Genomic DNA, 17,241 nt, shown 5'->3' on the forward strand with positions numbered 1-17,241 from the left:
ACGCTTCAACTTCTCAAACACTCTACTACCCCACAGGAAGAAATACAGAGCTAACATCACATTACACCATGTGAGTGTGTGCTACTTCAGGCTAAATTTGTAAAAGGATTGGATTCATTTTTTTTTCCCTTGTGATCCGATCTAGCATTTTCTGCTGATATTGGCCTGATACCTGGTATCAGATTGGTACCATCTCTAATCCTAAGAGTGTAATCTTTCACATGCACACAAAATGCATATCATTTGAAATAAATGACTCATTCTAAATGCAGGTATTTCAAAAACAGCATGAAAAGGATTGCTGGCGTTCTGTAAAGCTTGTCCAACCTGAACAGTTGCTACGAAAGTATGGGTTGTGTGTGGAGCACGGATAGGTCGACTACAGGCACACACAAAGGTTCAGGCTGCTCATCCTACCTGTATGTGATATGCTTGTGTTGCCACTTCTGTCCCGTGAGGGCGTAGCGTCGTTTCCGTACGCTGAATTTGGAGGCACCGCCAAGCTGGTCTGGTACCCCACACCGGGGCTTTTTCATCCAGCTACAGCAAAGAAAGACGGAGAGAAAAACATGGAGAGACAGGCCTGGATTACTATTACACTCATCTCATCACTCAGCTACACATTGGCAACCACCACACTAAATCAGCTAGATATAATAATAGATGGAGAATCATCTGTATTCCACACACATTACTTTACTATCTGGAAGAGTGTAAGGAATAACAACTACGAAAGCTTCATTCAGAAAAAAGAACTGCAACAATTCTTCAGTGCCTCTGTCGGCATTGAAGTGTTGGGCCACAAATGAAGCAGCACATCTAAGTCCTCCACATCTAAGCCACTCTTCTGACGGGGGGATGAGAGAGAGTGAGCACTCTTTCAGAAGCTTCATTATACATGTCTGAATGTGTGGGTACGTGTCCAAGAATGTGTATGAGAGTGAGAAAGTAATCTGTATCTGAAATGTCTTCAAAAGGCATCTCATCGTAAATGTGTCAGGTAGCTAAGAGCTCAGCAGAATTTATGTGTGAATGTGTGTGCGTGTGTGTGTGTAGGTGTTTGCATATGACTGTGTGTATGTTTGAGTTAAACATCTGTCTATGACCTCCTTCTTCAGAGCATGGCTCCCCACCTAAATCTCTCACATTTACTACAGTAATGTGTTACAGAGAGAGAGAGAGAGAGATAGAGAGCTGCTATAAGCCTGTTCAACACCTGTCACTTGATATACAGTTGTGAGATGTGTAAATTACGAATGAATGGCCCAGTGTACACACACACACACACATACACGCATAGACACACAACTACCCTAACAGCAAAAAACAAATGCACAATAGAAGAATCAGTGCCTCACCTTATAGTGTTAGCGCTACATCATTACACAGAAGCAAAAAAGGAAACAAAAGGACACAACAATTAAGATATTAGAGGGGCAAAAGGCGTTAGCTGTTGAAACATCACATTGTGCAGGGCGTTGATTAGATTTAGCACATCAAGTGTGCACTCCGGGAGCAAAATATGCCATGGCTCAGTGGAGCAATTTAGGCCTCCGGGTATCAAACAGAACTGAACGAGGCAGAGCAGGTACTACACACTCACTGAGAGAGAGAAAAGGAGGGAGAGAAAGAGAAAGAGAGAGAGAGAGAGAGAGAGAGAGAGAGAGAGAAAGAGAGAGAGAGAGAGAAAGAGCAGGTACTACACACTCACTGCTCAATGAGAGAGAGAGAGCACGTACTACACACTCACTGCTCACTGAGAGAGAGAAAGGGAGGGAGAGAGAGAGAGAAATAAAGAGAGAGAGAGAGAGAGAGAGAGAGAGAGAGAGCAGGTACTACACGCTCTGAAAAAGAAAGAGAGAAAGATAGAGAGGGAGACAGAGAGAGGAAGATACATAGACAGGTTGACAGAGAGCATGACAGAGAGACAGTATTACAGAGAGACAGAACAAGTGACAGGTGAGAGAGAGAGAGAGAGAGTAAGAGAGAAACAAAGAGAAAGAGGGGGAAGCAGATAGATAGATAGATAGATAGAGAGTGAGAAAGAGACAAAGATATACATAGAGAAAGAGAGAGAGAGAACAGGAGTAAATGAGAGTAAGAGAAAAGGTAAAAGAGAGAGAATGAGTGAGAGAGAAGGAGGGAGAGATAGATATAAAGATAGAGAGGGGGAAAGACATGTTCCTTTCTCACTTAGGGCTTGCCCAAGTTTTGGGTAATATCCCGCTAACAGCTTTGATCAGTTCAGAGCGCTGCGCCAGTTCTAAAGGCAACTTTGATCAAATGATAACGCGTGACTTAAATCACGTCCCTCGCACTTTCACAATCCTGAATTGTTTCCTGTGAACAAAGGCGCCAATCTATAGCCATCTGTGGCACTGAGTGAGTGGCCAGGAGCCGGGTGATGCCAATGTGTAAGTCTGAATAGTATTTAATTTGTTTTTTGTTTTTGTGTTTGTTTTTTTTATCTGTTTGGCTGTGGTTAATGTAAGACCCGGACTGCTGCTGAAGAAACTGCCTCTCAGGGACAAATTATGTGGTACTGAATTGAATTAAACTAAAAATACTGTAGGCTACTCACTCGATGGTGTTCTTGTCCAGAGCGCCGGTGACGTTGAGGCCGTACAGCCGCTGCATGGCAGCGATAGCAGACTGCATGGTCTGCGCCGAGCGCAGGACAGACATTCTGGGGTCTGTGGGGGGGAGGTAACCATACCGCTGGAGCCATGCCTGCAGGACACAAGAGACAGGAGCCAAAGGTCAACTAGGGGTCAACAGCTACAGTCAGCCCCCGGAGCCAATACCGCATTACTGAGCACAAAACTAACGCTGCTACAGACGATCAATGCTGAGAATGTGTCTTGCTGACGAATGCTTGACTGCTGCAATTACTTTAATCGCTGCTATTACTAGGTCAAACATAGCTTTTGAATTAGTTTTGATTTATAGTTTATGGGAAATGAGCAATCTTTATAATGCTACTTTGTGTCAGGGTAGACTGGTCTTTGAGCACATACACGCACACACATACGCATGTACACACACACACACACACACACACACACACACACACACACACACAACAACAATAAACCCCGGGGGCTACTGTTTTGAATAGATTCGCTCATTTGACCTGCCTGCTGCCCGCTGGCACACATCTCCATAAACTAGGGCTGTACTGCACTCATCCTAGCACTCTGTGTACTTGTGTATATGTATGTAACATCTCAAAAGCTCTTTCTGTATGTGAAGGAGCCTGATCTCTGCTCAGCCTGGGTGGGCTCAGCTCTTTTCACTTCAGTTCTTATCCAACATGTGGGAGTGCACTCAGTCATGCACTAGCCCATGGGTAAAAGAAAGAAACTCATTTCGGTTTCCAAAAACATTCATAAGCTTTATATCAGATGTTTTCTTGCATGCACTGCAAGATGCTATCCCTGGCTCATTTGCACCTGAGAGCATTTAAAGGGCTCATATCATGGGAAAGCAAATTTCCCTCGTTTGTGAAATAAACTTTGAGTTTGATGTAGTATGTAAACACTGTTAACGTTTCAACAGATGCCATTCACTCCCCAGTCTATATCGTCCATATATGGAAACTAAAACAGTCCAGTTTAAAATCATTGCTTTTGTGATGTCACAAAGAACTACTAATTTACAAACACCTATTCTGTCTACAGGAGTTTAGTTCAGCTCATTTAAATGAAAGGAATAAGGGGTGTTTAACCCAGAATGTTGCTCCAATCAAAATACGGCATGTACATATATAAGTCTTATAGGCACGGTTACATATTCAGCCTGTTTTAACTGTAGGGAATAAGGAGATGTAGGAAAACTGTTGTAAAAATGTATGAACTATGACTATTTTTGGTACATAAAACCAAAACAACATTGTAAGTGGACCTAAAGGGAAAAAATAGAGTACAAGAAAAATGCAGGATATGGGCTCTTTAATATAATTCTGTAAAAATGTGCAGTACGTGGTCTTTCTGAAGGCTTAGGCTTACTACTGAGAGCCCCCAAATCCTAACTGTATTTTTACACAGCCAGAGAGAGCAAGAGAGCAAGAGAGCCCTACACACAGCACAATCTCCACCTCAATCAGTACACACACAGAGAGAGAGAGAGAGAGAAAGAGAGAGAGAGAGAGAGAGAGAGAGAGAGAGAGAGAGAGATCGCAGTATTAAAGTAGGAATGTTAGGATAACGCAGTGTTAGGATTGTTTGATGCTGAAATAGCAGCAACAGGCACTTATGGTTGTGGAGATGAGAACTAATTAAACCAAACATTCCACTGTATAATTATTTGATGTTTGCCAGAATAGCACTAGTTTAGTGAGAGAGTAAGTGACACAGAAGGAAATGAAGAAAATATTTCTTCAGTAGGAGGTCAAACATGTTCTATGAACTTTTTCAGAAATGGCATATCCATGCTCTTCCCACAAACACAGTCTTTCATAGAAACTTTTGCCAGGTTGGACAATTCCTTTAAATGTAAAGAGAAATTGTAATACACTTTTTATAGTAACTAAATACTATGCTACTGATCTGGACTAGTAACTGTAGTAACTAATCAAAAATATGCAGGTTGGAAATGAAAATGACAAATATCCATCCATGCTCATCATGTCCACCTGATTACATGACAAACAAAAGCTCAGTTACATTAAGAAGACTATTCACATGTATACAAAATCAATGTTAATCAGTTAGAATTTCTATTAGGATGAATGAGATTTTCGCATATGTTCTGTAAAGCCTGTACAACCTCACAACACTTGTCAAGAAAGAGGGCATGTGTGGACAGAGCAAGGATAGATCAATTGCTAGCATTTTAGCATTTAACCCGATAAAATGCACAAACTTGCAATTTCCACCTTGTTTAAAGGTCACTCAGCTGAACTGTGCATTTTTCCCTTCGAATACATTGATGAAATATATTCAGAAGGAAATGTGTATGATTTACAAAACTGGAAGCAAAATGTATTTTAATTTTTGTAGGTGAATAATAAAGTCAATATTTATAAAAGTGTTTCTACTGTGTTTTTAACATGACTTTTACTATGAAAAAAGCTGCAGCTGTGCTGTCCATTTTATCTCGGCATAGCTGTCTCTGTGGAGAGCTGTATATTGTTTTCACAGCAAGGGGTTCTCACCTCTTCCTTTTCACCCCTCATTGCTCACCTGCAGCTCAACAAAGCACCATAGCTCATCATAGAATTTCACCCAAAGAGTTAACAGCATCTTAGTTATTTTATTATTTATTTATTTTTTATTTTATCTGATAGAGTTAGTTTTTTTGGATTATATTCATTGAAAATATAAATCAATTTTCATTCCGCTGGTGGAATGGCCACTAAGGGGTCTGCAATAAGAGATTAAAGCAACATTTCTTACTGGACTTATCTGAAACAGCATCCAAAAAAGGCCCAATAAATGATACAAAGTCCATCAAGCCTGGTACTCAAGAGGAATATTGCTATATTTGAGAAATTGCTTGAATTGGACATCAAGTGCATTCTGCTGAACACTGTGAAAATATCAATTACAGGTAAATACAAATACAAATAAATACAGAAAGGAAGAAAAACATAAGATAGGTGTGTTGTACCCATCATTACTGTCATCATGATCATCATCATCATCATCATCATCATCACCATAACACCATAATTTACCCTACTTACCCCTTTAATCCTGATTTACCCAAAACTGTATGAAAAACGTGTCCACTAGCAGACGTGCTTGCATGTGCGTGGGATAAGGCAAGAGTAGTTAGAAGGCTGTATCTGCCTTTAACCACTGAAATCTCTCCTATAAACTGATTTATACCCAGAATAGAACAGAATAGAACAGAATAGAATAGAACTTTATTGTGCAACATAATTGGACTTAAGTTTTCTTTCTTCCTCTTGTAACAAAATAGCACAACAGCACAAAAACAATATGAACAACATAATACTAAAACAACATAATCGTCAAAAAACCATACCCACAAATCACCCTCATCTGATAACAGTGAAGGCATCCAGCAGTTCTCTCTCTCTTTCTCTCTTTCTGTACTCACTCCCTACTGTGCTTGACTATTTGATTAATAAAGCTTCTCCACTGACAGATCCACAAGCTGAGATATCAAACATAAATCACTCCATCTGGTTTGTGTATCTCTTTTCTTTACTGTGACACAAAGATACCCAGATATAAACCCAACAGAATTGGCCACCTGGCTAATTTGATCCACAAAACATGACTCAATACACCGTGTGTGCCAGCGTAGCAGATAATTGGTAGCAGTGTGCTACCAGTGTGTAGATTAAAGACTTCCGTCCCAGGAAAAGTTTGCATATGTGACAAAAACAAATTCATTTCACCCCAAATACTAAGAACAATTATATTCAAATTGGGTCCTGAGTGTCAAAGTGTGTGAATGTCATTCAACATTCTCACCCTCCTGCTATGCTTTCTCTTTACTCACTCTTTTATTTGAAAAAGTATGCTTGCTGTTCTTTCACCACTCGAAGCTGATGACAGATCTATTACAGAAGATAAGAGATAAGATGCTCACCTGCAGTCTGCTGAGGTTAGAATAGAATAATAGCAATTACAGTTTTTGCTTTTATGTAAACAGAAAAATCCTGTTATCAATCCTGGCTGTTTTCACTCAGCACCCTCCTTGCTTTGAAACAAGAATAAGCGCATCTGGGGTTGAAAAATCCATATTCATCAAAAGGAAGCAAAGACATAGCACAGTATCAGACACATTTCACCTTCAGTGGCTGAGCATGTGGCAGCATTTGTTGTGATGGAAGTCAGGTATAACGTAGAGCTCAAGCAGTGTGTACAGACAGAATGAAGAGAAGCCACAAACAACTGTTTTGGGTTTGGTCAAAAGGCACTGTGTGGAGGCATCTCTGCCTCATTACACAATCATTCTCTTGCATACACTGATGTAAGCTACCAGCATCTAGACATTGGGCTGGTTAATTACTTAGCTTTGGGCTTACATACATATTTGTTTTGGGTGTTCACACCCAAAGGTCACACTTTCTTTTGGTGGTCCTCTTAGCTACAAATGTTCGAATGGGTCTCCTAACAACGATGGAAGACCTGGTAGATCACAAAACTCACCATCAGATAAACACTTTCGCTCCTTTAAACTAAGCTTTCATCTTTGAGAGAGATAGGAAAAAAACAAGCTCCACTCTCGCTTCAGATCTGAAAAAATCCACAGGTGTTTCTGTTCATCCTTCCACTTTCACACTATGGGTCTGAAAGGATGTGTAGCTGTCAAATCAAACAGAGAAGCTATCCACGCTCTCAAAACAATGGACATTGAATGTGTTTGGGATTACTTGGTTTGTGAGAAGCAGAAAATCCAACCAACTTCTAAGACTGAACTTTGGAGGTTTGGAAAAATATTCCTGCAGATTTCCAAGAAAAACTGAAAGCCAATCCAATCTTCCAAAAACAGTGGAAGCTGTAGTAAAGGCAAAGGGTGGACACATTAAATACTGAACTCAATATTATCTTTAGTTGTTGAGACTTCTGAGTAATGTTTTGTTAAATATATCGTCACTGTCCAATGAAAAACATGTATCTCCAAAATAGTAACTTTACAGGAGAGGGCAAAAATATTCTTTACTTTCAATGTAAGTTAATGGAAAAAAAAATATTCTAAGCAATTTTGGAGCATTTCTATTGGTCCATTCATCATGAAATTTTCACACAATGTAAAGGACAGCTGCTGAGCTCAAATGATGCAGAAAAGTAAAAATCGCAAAAAATGGAGATACATGTTTTTCACTGGACAGCGATGATATGTTTGCTGCTTATACTCCTGACACTGAAAAATGACTTGTACTTGTACTGGAAATTAAATAAATGAAGGGTTTTTGCACAGTTCAGTGTGTTAAAAACAAGATGAGAATCTACAAAGTATCTAGAGTGGACCACCGAAATAAAGTGTTACCAAAAATAACAATAATAATACCAAACAACATGAAGACGACTCAAATGGTTTGCCCATTTTATTTCACAACCTGCAAGAATCTCAAAGACTGGAAAGTCCACGTCAGTGAAAGCAAGCAGGGGATGCCAGGTTGTTTCTGCCTGCTGCACATTGACCCCGTTATCTAGTACTGTTTGGGGTGTTGTACAGAGTTTGAGATTTTTACTCCAAAAATGTAGCAAACACTGCCTGCGGCATGGGAGATGCAGGCTGCTCAAGAGCTTTTGCCAGCCGTTAATCCTCTCCAGTGGGTCCAGGCCGAACAGTACGAGGGAGTGCAATTTACAGGGAGAGGAAGGAAGTGAATAATATTCCCCTCGGGACAGTCAGGTTGACAATCACATACTCTTTTACTTTGTTGTGTCCTAAAAGACACCTCTCACCTCAAAATCTCTGACTTACACCAGGCCATCCATCAATCTATCAAGCTACCTGTCTTCTTTCCTTCAAACACTACACATGTAATTAAAGGAATATTTCAGTGTGTGCACAGAATTGTAATGGGGAGTCGGAAGTATAATGCAACCACACGAAATCCAGAACTGACAACCCAATAACCACTCGACTGTCAGCTCCAGGGGTGGGGGGTGTGTGAAGTGTGGGTCTATGGGGGTCAAACAAATTGCTGTAGGGAAATGCCACTCTTCCCTTGGGCTTCCATGGGGATGTCTTGGCAACACTGTCTTGGCAACATCACATGCTGAGCTAAATGAGTGAATTATGAGTGACTATTTTAAACACTAACCAGTATAACCAGTATTTTAGTATGTATTTGTTATTCACTGATTAGCTTAATAGCTAATATTCCAGCCATAGGCCTACCAGTCTAGGTTATCTGTGATCCTCTGTCTAACAGGGAGAAAAATGGAAAATGGGGTATAGAGATGTCGCACTACTCAAACAAGTGCAAAACAGTAAAACAATCCCAGGCAAGTCATAAAATTACATGGGTTTTACAACTGTTGTGTTGCTGCAATAGCGATCCATTAAAGTTTCTAAAAGCAATACTGCTGTCTTTTCTGTGCCCCTCGAAATATACCATTAAGAAGTGTAAAGAGGGTAAGAGAATGAGAGTAGAGGGGTAGTATATGAGAGAGTGTGAGAAAAAGAAAGAGAAAAAGAGAGAGAAAGGGAGAGGGGGACCAGCAGATGATTTGGCTCTTTGACAGAGACCAGGGCCAAGTCCTATCCACTAAAGTCCTAACTCCTTTATTCATTCATTCACAACATGATGTATGGCTTCCTTTGATCTGCTGGTGTAAAACTGCTGAGCTCCACACAGCAGGTCAATGCTGTTTCATGCCCAGCTGTCATCATTCAGTGTCACTGTAATTCAATAGGATTCTCTGTTTAGCTGTACACTAATGTGTAGCTGTACTTTCTTTTTCAAAATCCACTTTAAAAGAGATTTCAGTCTTATATATGATAGAGGAGAGCACAAAAAATATTTGGAACCCAAAGTAAATAAAACTCATGTTAAAAAGCACAATTTGTTAAGGTCAAGGGATGGCACATACATTTCATAACACAAGCAGATGTGGATTTGGCAGCTGAAGGCAGCGGTGAGTTTGCCTGCTCAGCGAACTGGAGTGAACTTGCAGAGACGATCCAGCTTGTTCGTGACTTAGATCAGTTCGCTAACAGGTCAAAAGAGAACTAATTAGCCCAGCGGAAACATCAAAGCAGAACCTTTAAAGCTGTGAGAATTCTTCATTAGGTATGAGTCGCCCTTAAAGGGGTGATGTGGCCGTGGCAACGTGCACAGACAACTGTTGTCAATGACAACAGAAAACACAATGCTGTTCGCCATTACTTCCCATTCTCCTTGGTTAATTTAGGTCTTTCAAAAAGAGATTAAAGACACAATATGAAACGTCATATAATATGACCTCTTAATGTAGTAATGTTGGAACAAAAGAAAAAAGAATATTCAATTAAAGACGATCATGAAAGGCACCCATGTGCTCTGATCTCCAAAGGCCAGAATGCTGGAGCCTTGTTTGCATCAGCTCAAGCTTGTGAATGCTCTAATGCTCACTTCTTTAAGCTTTAATTCAGATTGAGCGCTATGTCTGGCAGTGTGATGTTATGGAATGACTAAGCATGTATACATTGGAGTGACTGACTCAGTGGATGGCTGTGAGTGCATCTCAGGCCACACAGGACCAAAACCCACACATTTTTTAAAGCCTGACATATAGCAGACCCTATTTGTAACAGACTGTAATATGGCACACTGAAACTATTGCTTGATCACCTGAGCTCAGAGCATGTATGTGTGAGCGTGTGCATATTAGCGAGGCTGATCCCGCTCCTCTCCGTCCTCACACACACTAAATTATTCAGCAGGACATGCAACACCACATAGAGCTTGACGTCTCCATGACAACCGCCCTCCCACATGCTCAGCCGCTGTTGCCACTTTTGGGCAAATGTCAAGAAATGCCACGGCCCTTGTAATGAATTTAATGTTAGACTCACATTACATACCTTTTTCAAAAGGTGAAATCTGAATTCCAGTCATTTCTGTGCCCAACTCCCTCATTAGATGAATCTTTTAACTCTTGAAAAGTTTCTGGTTGCCATAGCATAAGAGTTCAAATCGTTTGTCAACTTCTTTTCTTCCATTGTCTGCAAAGTGCAGAGCAGAGTTCCGTGCAGCATAAACTCAATCAACTGAGGCACGGGAGTGACATTTCCCCATGCTCTCACAGTGTCATGCCACGAAAACTTGTCATGAGTGCTGAGAGTACCTCCTGTCTCCATGTGCTTCTGTTCATCACCACTGGAGTTGTCAACAACATTAAAGATTGAATAGCAGCAAATGCTTTTCACAGCCTTTTCCAGCAGCTCTCCACAGAGCTAAGGACAACTGGGGGGGTGGGGGTGGGGGTTGGGGCACAGAGAGAAAGATGAAAACAGTAGTAGTGAGAGACAGTGAGACAGAAAGATGGAAAGAAGGAAGGAGGAAAAGGGAGAAAGAGAAAGAGCAACGTTAAGCGATATAGTGATAATAGTGATATAGTGATAATAGTGAAAGACAGCAGGACAGAGGGGGGAGAGAAAGAAAGAGAGAGGGACTTACAGTGGATAGAAAGCAATAGAGTGAAAAGAGAGAGAGAAAGAGAGATTACACAAAAAGCAACAGATAGTGCAAAGAGAGAGAAAAAGAGAGCAAAGGAGGAATGAGAGAGGGAAATATGAAGAGACAAAGACTTACAGTGGAAACAAAGTAATAGAGAGTGCAAAAAACAACTAAGGTGAGCTAGACAGAGTGAGAGAGAAGACAAAATGCAATAGAGTGCTGAAAGAGAAACACAGAGAGAGAGAACTAGATAGAGAAAGAAAAAGAGAGAAAGACTAAGAAAAAAGAGGAGGAAAATATGCCTGGATCAGGGCTGAAAGACAAAGAGAGGAAGGGGAGAGAGAAAGAGAAAGAGAGAGAGAGAGAGAGAGAGAGAAAGAGGAGAAAAAGTGAAAGAGACTGGCTTACAAAGAACAGAAAGTACAGAGCTCAGAGCTCCACAGAAATCTGCTATGGGGCAAAAAGTTGAAAATACGTGAGAACAAAAAACTCCTCTTTCATTATAAATGTGTTCTGCTGTGTGCTGGTGCTCTCTCTGGTGTCCGGCAGGACTGTGGGATAGGTAAACAGACTGACATATCGTATCCACCCCAGGGGCCCGCACAAATCTGTTCACCCAGCAAAGCCAAGCTGACGTCAGAAAGGCCATGTGTGAGCACAACATGCTGTACCAAGCACAGAGCATCTCTCTCTTTCTCCCTCTCTCTCTCTATCTCTCTCTCATGATGACACACTGTAGAAACAGAATGTACACACAGCGCTTGCAGAGCAGCACCAGGTTTCAGCACATATTGTCACTTTTTATTGCTCAAGAAGCAAGACTAAACACTAGGGAGTGAGTATAAAAAGCACAAGCTTTGATTTCATCATCAAATTGAAATGGTCCACCCTAATGGAGCACTGGTAACTTCTGATATGACCGTTCAGTAGTAGGTCAGTAGGCAGGAAGCTCACATCAAAGAGAACAATTCCGATGGTGATTTTTGCTGGGTCCCTGGTTGGGAACGACTCTAGAGGGAGTTTATTTCCCAGCCATAAACACTGAGACACTAGCCCCCACCGCATCGTATAAACAGACAGAAGGGGTGGCGGAGCAAGACTAATAAACACTGTGACTTTTCTGTTCATTCATGACCCTTTAAAGGAGAGCTTGATGTTGGTCAGCATGACACAGCTGCGGCCACGTCAGCGTCGGACATCACACCAGCTCCTTTCAATAATTCAGAGAGATCTCTAGCAGCCCGGGTCGTCAAGAACAGTAACACAGAGAGTGCAGTGGCCGAGCTTTTGTAGTGCTATCGTACCGGCACCCAGCAGGACTCTCTACATCAATGGCTTTCTGAAAAGGGGGAAAGTGAAATAGCCAGGATCATGCTCAGCTCAGATGATTGTGTATTCTCTTTGAGGCTGTGGGTTTGTTTTTACTTTTTTTTTTGGTTTCCTTTCTGTTTTTTTCATGCTAGCTAAACCTGAGGCGAGGTGGTCCAGTAGAGTACATGTGTGTGGACGTGTTGGGTTCAAAATCTTTGTGACTCACACCATGCTTTTGCACCTGACACTGAGCGGAGAAGGAATACACTTTGACTCATTCATGCAAAAACACTACACCGCCTCAGCCGCACAAAGAGGCCTGCCATTTTTAGGCTTTGATAAAGGTGCGAAGGAAGGAAGTTGCCTACATTGCAAGTATTAACAACAAAAAAAGCGCTCCATCCCAGCCAGCGCCTCTTCCAAGTTCTTTTGTCTGTTTTATCATGACATCAACAAAAATTGAAAGATAACGAAAGAAAGCCGGAAAGGCGCTTTGTTCGTCTCCATTCATGCACACCTACGCAGCTGCACATTATCTCCTACAAAATGACAAACACTTCAAATTTACGTCAAGCACGTCATTACAGAGACAACAGACTTCTGCTAAAAGACTGATGGAGTTTTGCTCATGAGATGCTGTTGGACGAGACTGACAGCCCTATTACTTATTTAATATCGCATTATTATTGATTTTGCAGCAATACACAGTGACTTCATCTGGAGGAAAAAAGGAAACAAAGGCCTCCATGAACCGAATGATTGTGAATAACAATTTTTTTCCACTTTCATGAGTTCAATCAACCATGTTGTGAAGTAATGACTTTGCTGTTGTTTCTAGTCGTATTTGGCAATTTTCTAATGACAAAAAAAATGGCTGCAGAAGGTCCCTGAGAGATAAGCGGAATGAAAAGATTATGCATGCATTGTCTCCTCTTAATAATTTAGACTTTTATAATATCAAATACTTTTGCCTGTGCATTCTTGCATAACACTCCTTCTCGCCTTTTTGCTGCACTTGTTAATACCTCCTTTGTCCGTCACACGCAATTAATAATGACACACACACAGAAGAATGTTCAGCTCTACTGGGAAGAGAGGCCATTTGAAAAAGAAATGGGACCATTACAAAACAAATGAAATTAAATGTGTCAGTGCCATTGTGGCAGAACTGTACTAATCTGAGGAAATGCCTTCTTAGCTGCGAGTGAGAGGAACAAAGGCGTGAAGGCAGAGAGCAGAGAAGAACTCTGAGAGAGGAGGAGAGGGAGCTGGGAGAGTGCAGGGGTCAAGTTGTGTCCATACTCTGGGGTGGATGGGTGGAGTCGAAGGTGCTGATGTATGACCACTGGCCTTCGTCCTTCAGGCCGGCTCAAAAAGCAGCTCCACCAACAAGAGCAGGCCAGGATACAGCTAAAGCCTTATTACAGGCCAGAGCTGTTATTTGAGGAAAAAAAAGCGACTCTGGCTCATGCTGTACCTCTATAACTCTTAAGACTCCCTCTGTCTGTCTGTGTCCACAGAATACAGCAACAAAGATGAACCACTGCCAGACTGAGGCAGGACAAAGGCCAAACCACAGCAATAACCCATTATGATCTTAACCACCTTCCATTTTTACCACCACAGGGGTGGAAAGTGCATATGAACATGTCTCGCTCTTTCTGTCTGCTGATTGAACATTGATGTATGAGCATTTGTTAAAGTCAGCAAACATCTATACTCATTGATTTGCTTTGGGTGATGAATAGAAAACTAACCAGAAACCAAAGTGAGACCTTCTCTCCTTCCACACACTCATACAGAGACTTACTCCTTTTATATCTCCCTATTGAAAAGTTCAAACCAATGAAAAAGTTTGTGGCAACTTTTGTCTTAAAAATAGCTTAACCTCTATTTTGGTCCCACTGAGTTCTCAGAATCCCAATCTCTCAGTCAGTTTGCCTAAAAGCAAAATACTGAGTCCGTTTTGCAATTTCCAGAACTGATTTGCCTATTGATGGGCTTCGGATCAGAAAGATTAAGTCTGAGTTTAATTTGTGACCGCACAGCAGCGGCTTACATACTCAAACTCTGTCTGTTTCAAACAGACATCTGAGTTTTCTTCAACATTTAAGTACTTTTTAAAAACACAAAACAGGATTTTATTGCTTCCACAATGTTTATATGTTCCTTGTTTGCCCTCTCGCATGAACAGTTAAGGAAACCAATCCCAAGCCCTGAGGCTTTGTTTCTGAATTAAACAAGGTAAGGAGAAATGGTGATACACTCACCGTGTTACATTAAAATATTTGTAAAGACTAGCCGACTCCTCTCTGGTTACTGCTCAGAGTTTGTTGGCTGAATATCAACTTGTATCAAGCTGATTTATTCCGCCCTCATGCCAACATAAAAGCACAAGTGACCAGCTTTAACAGGCATCCTATCCAGAAGAAAATTACAGACAAACATCATGATGAATAACACTGGATGTGTTTTGGACAACAGCCCTGTCGCTGGGCTAAGTAATGTATGCAGTTTTTAGAAAGGGAGAAGATGCATTAACCCATGTGCACTGCAACCTATAGATATCTAAGTGTTCTGCACTGTAAGTGTGCTGCTTTGTGTACACATGAGGCAATGAGAACCAGCTGGGCAAGTGACACTCAAATGTGCTCAATTGCTGATACAGCATATGGTACAGTGCTAGACAACAGACTACAGTGTTGTCAAACCATTAATCTGTGATAGTGCCTATCAAACATTCAGCTCCAGACAGCCTCTGAATTTCTTCTGGAAACAGAAGAATGTGATGGATGTAAGAGCCTTTATTTGAGGCGTTTTATTAAACTGTGTCATGTAAGGTGGGTTATGCTATTAACACCAGGATGTTCATGGGTCTTGTTGAAGTTGCAGCAAAACAAGGTACACTGTAGCGCTTCTGATTAGCCATTCATAAGTTGCCCTGCACTACTGCTGGACAAAATGGCAATATTAGCAATATTACTCCAGTCTGCCACTGCTTTGCATCTTGACAGTCCGCAAAACAGAGAATTCTCTGAGATCTAAAGGAAATGGTACTGAACAAAGCAATGTTTTGGCTCGACTGAGAGCATGTGTGTATGTGTAAGGCCAGTCTTACCTCCACACTGAACGGCTGCTCCTCTCCGCAAACGGCACATACAATCCAGAGCATGAAGTGCAAGCACAACGCCCCCGGACAAAAGCTAGTCAAACGCCTCCTAGTATGGAATGGTAACAAAAACATAGTGACCCGTGTTCAGGTTTTGGCTATTGTTTTTTTTTATTAATAGTCAGGAAAACAGCTGGAAGAGGTAAAATCCCCGCGCTTCAGTTGGATGGTAACATTGGGGAGGATGTGTCGACCGCTGCCGAGCCGGAGGAGGAGGAGGAGGAATGGAGGAGCCGTCGAGCTGGAGAGAAATCCGGAGAAGCCCTCGCGCTCGCGCTCTGTCCACACAAACTTCTCCTCGCCGTGTGTGTGAGCTGCCCGGTGGCCTCCAGCGCGTGCGGATCGGATGCTCTGATCAGTACCATTGAATTAGGCTCGTCTGCTGAGCGGCATAACTGCTAGTTTTCAACCATTGCCTGCGTTTCTGCGCATGCGCTCCACTGCCCACCCCCTCCCCTCCCACTCCACACCACAATCCTCCCCTCCTGCTCAGGACGGAGGGGGATCAGCGTCACCGAGTCTTAGATCAAAAACCACACAGAGGCAGCAGTGGAGCTGTACAGTCTTAGCACTGAAGAAAATATCAACAAACAGGATACTAATGAAAAGGAATTAATAATAATAATAATGATGATGATGATGGTGATGACAACAATTCTACTACTACTAGCTAATCATAATCACCAGCAACACCATCACTAACAGCAACACCTCTATTGTTGCCACCACAACAGTACTACTACTACTAATATAATAATGACGATGATTATGCTAACAACAACCACAATACTACTATTAGTACAACTAAAAATAATAATAAGAAGAAGAAAAAGTAGAAGAGAAATGATGATAATGATGATAGCACCCCCACCACCACCACCACCACCACCACCACCACAACAACAACAACAACAACAACAACAACAACAACAATAATAATAATAATAATAATTATTATTATTATTATTATTATTACTATTAAAATAATAGTAATAATAATAATGATACTTTCTTATTATGAACAATTTTCCATTTTTATTAGCTTTCTCCATTCTTCCTGTGCCTCCCAACACATTCATGCAGCTAAGAAGGCTATAAGCTAAGGAAGCAGTAAGTAAGAAACGATAGTGTCCACTAGAGGGATCCAGCAAAAGTTTCCAGTGTGCTTACAATGAATAACACCTTTCTTTAAGGAAGATTTAATACAGAAATACTTCAATAATATAAATGTTTTCTCTTGGTATAAAGTGTAGCAGGTCAGTGTGTGGATGTTCAGAGCAAGCTCTGTTTCTGCCTTTCTCAGTACGTTCACTCCTGCATCAAAACAATACTAAAATCCTGTTTGTCTCTCCCCACCTTCTTTTCAATCCAATGGGCTTAAATATCATTTAATTACATCCCCAAGGATTCACTGTGGCATCCATATTCATGTCCAAGGCAGAATATAATGAGACAAACAATAAAAAAGTAATCTTAGCACAAACACATGCAGGCATCACAGCTGATGATAAAAAAAGAAAGAAATCAAATGAAGCAGATCAATGATTTTCCACTTAGAGGCAATTGTGAAAGAAACGGCAGGAGCAGCAGGGTATTAGCCGACACCATTAGCCTTGTTGATGAGGTCTCAATTTGCATGGGACCCAAGGGGAACTATTGTACGCACTAA

The 17,241-nt window shown here is 41.3% G+C and overlaps 1 protein-coding gene across 1 annotated transcript in view; it reads right to left on the reverse strand.

Annotated features, from left to right (window-relative positions):
• LOC118818605 (matrix metalloproteinase-16-like) overlaps positions 1-15,987 on the reverse strand; it is a 64,198-nt gene extending 48,211 nt beyond the window's left edge. The window contains 3 exon segments of the mRNA XM_036585849.1: positions 418-540; positions 2,582-2,730; positions 15,522-15,987. Of these exon segments, the coding sequence (XP_036441742.1) occupies positions 418-540; positions 2,582-2,730; positions 15,522-15,647 (398 nt within the window). The 5' untranslated portion in view covers positions 15,648-15,987.
• Positions 15,988-17,241: the final 1,254 nt, after the last annotated feature.

The sequence above is a fragment of the Colossoma macropomum genome, unplaced genomic scaffold, assembly GCF_904425465.1.
Source record: "Colossoma macropomum unplaced genomic scaffold, Colossoma_macropomum, whole genome shotgun sequence".
NCBI classification, from domain to species: domain Eukaryota; kingdom Metazoa; phylum Chordata; class Actinopteri; order Characiformes; family Serrasalmidae; genus Colossoma; species Colossoma macropomum.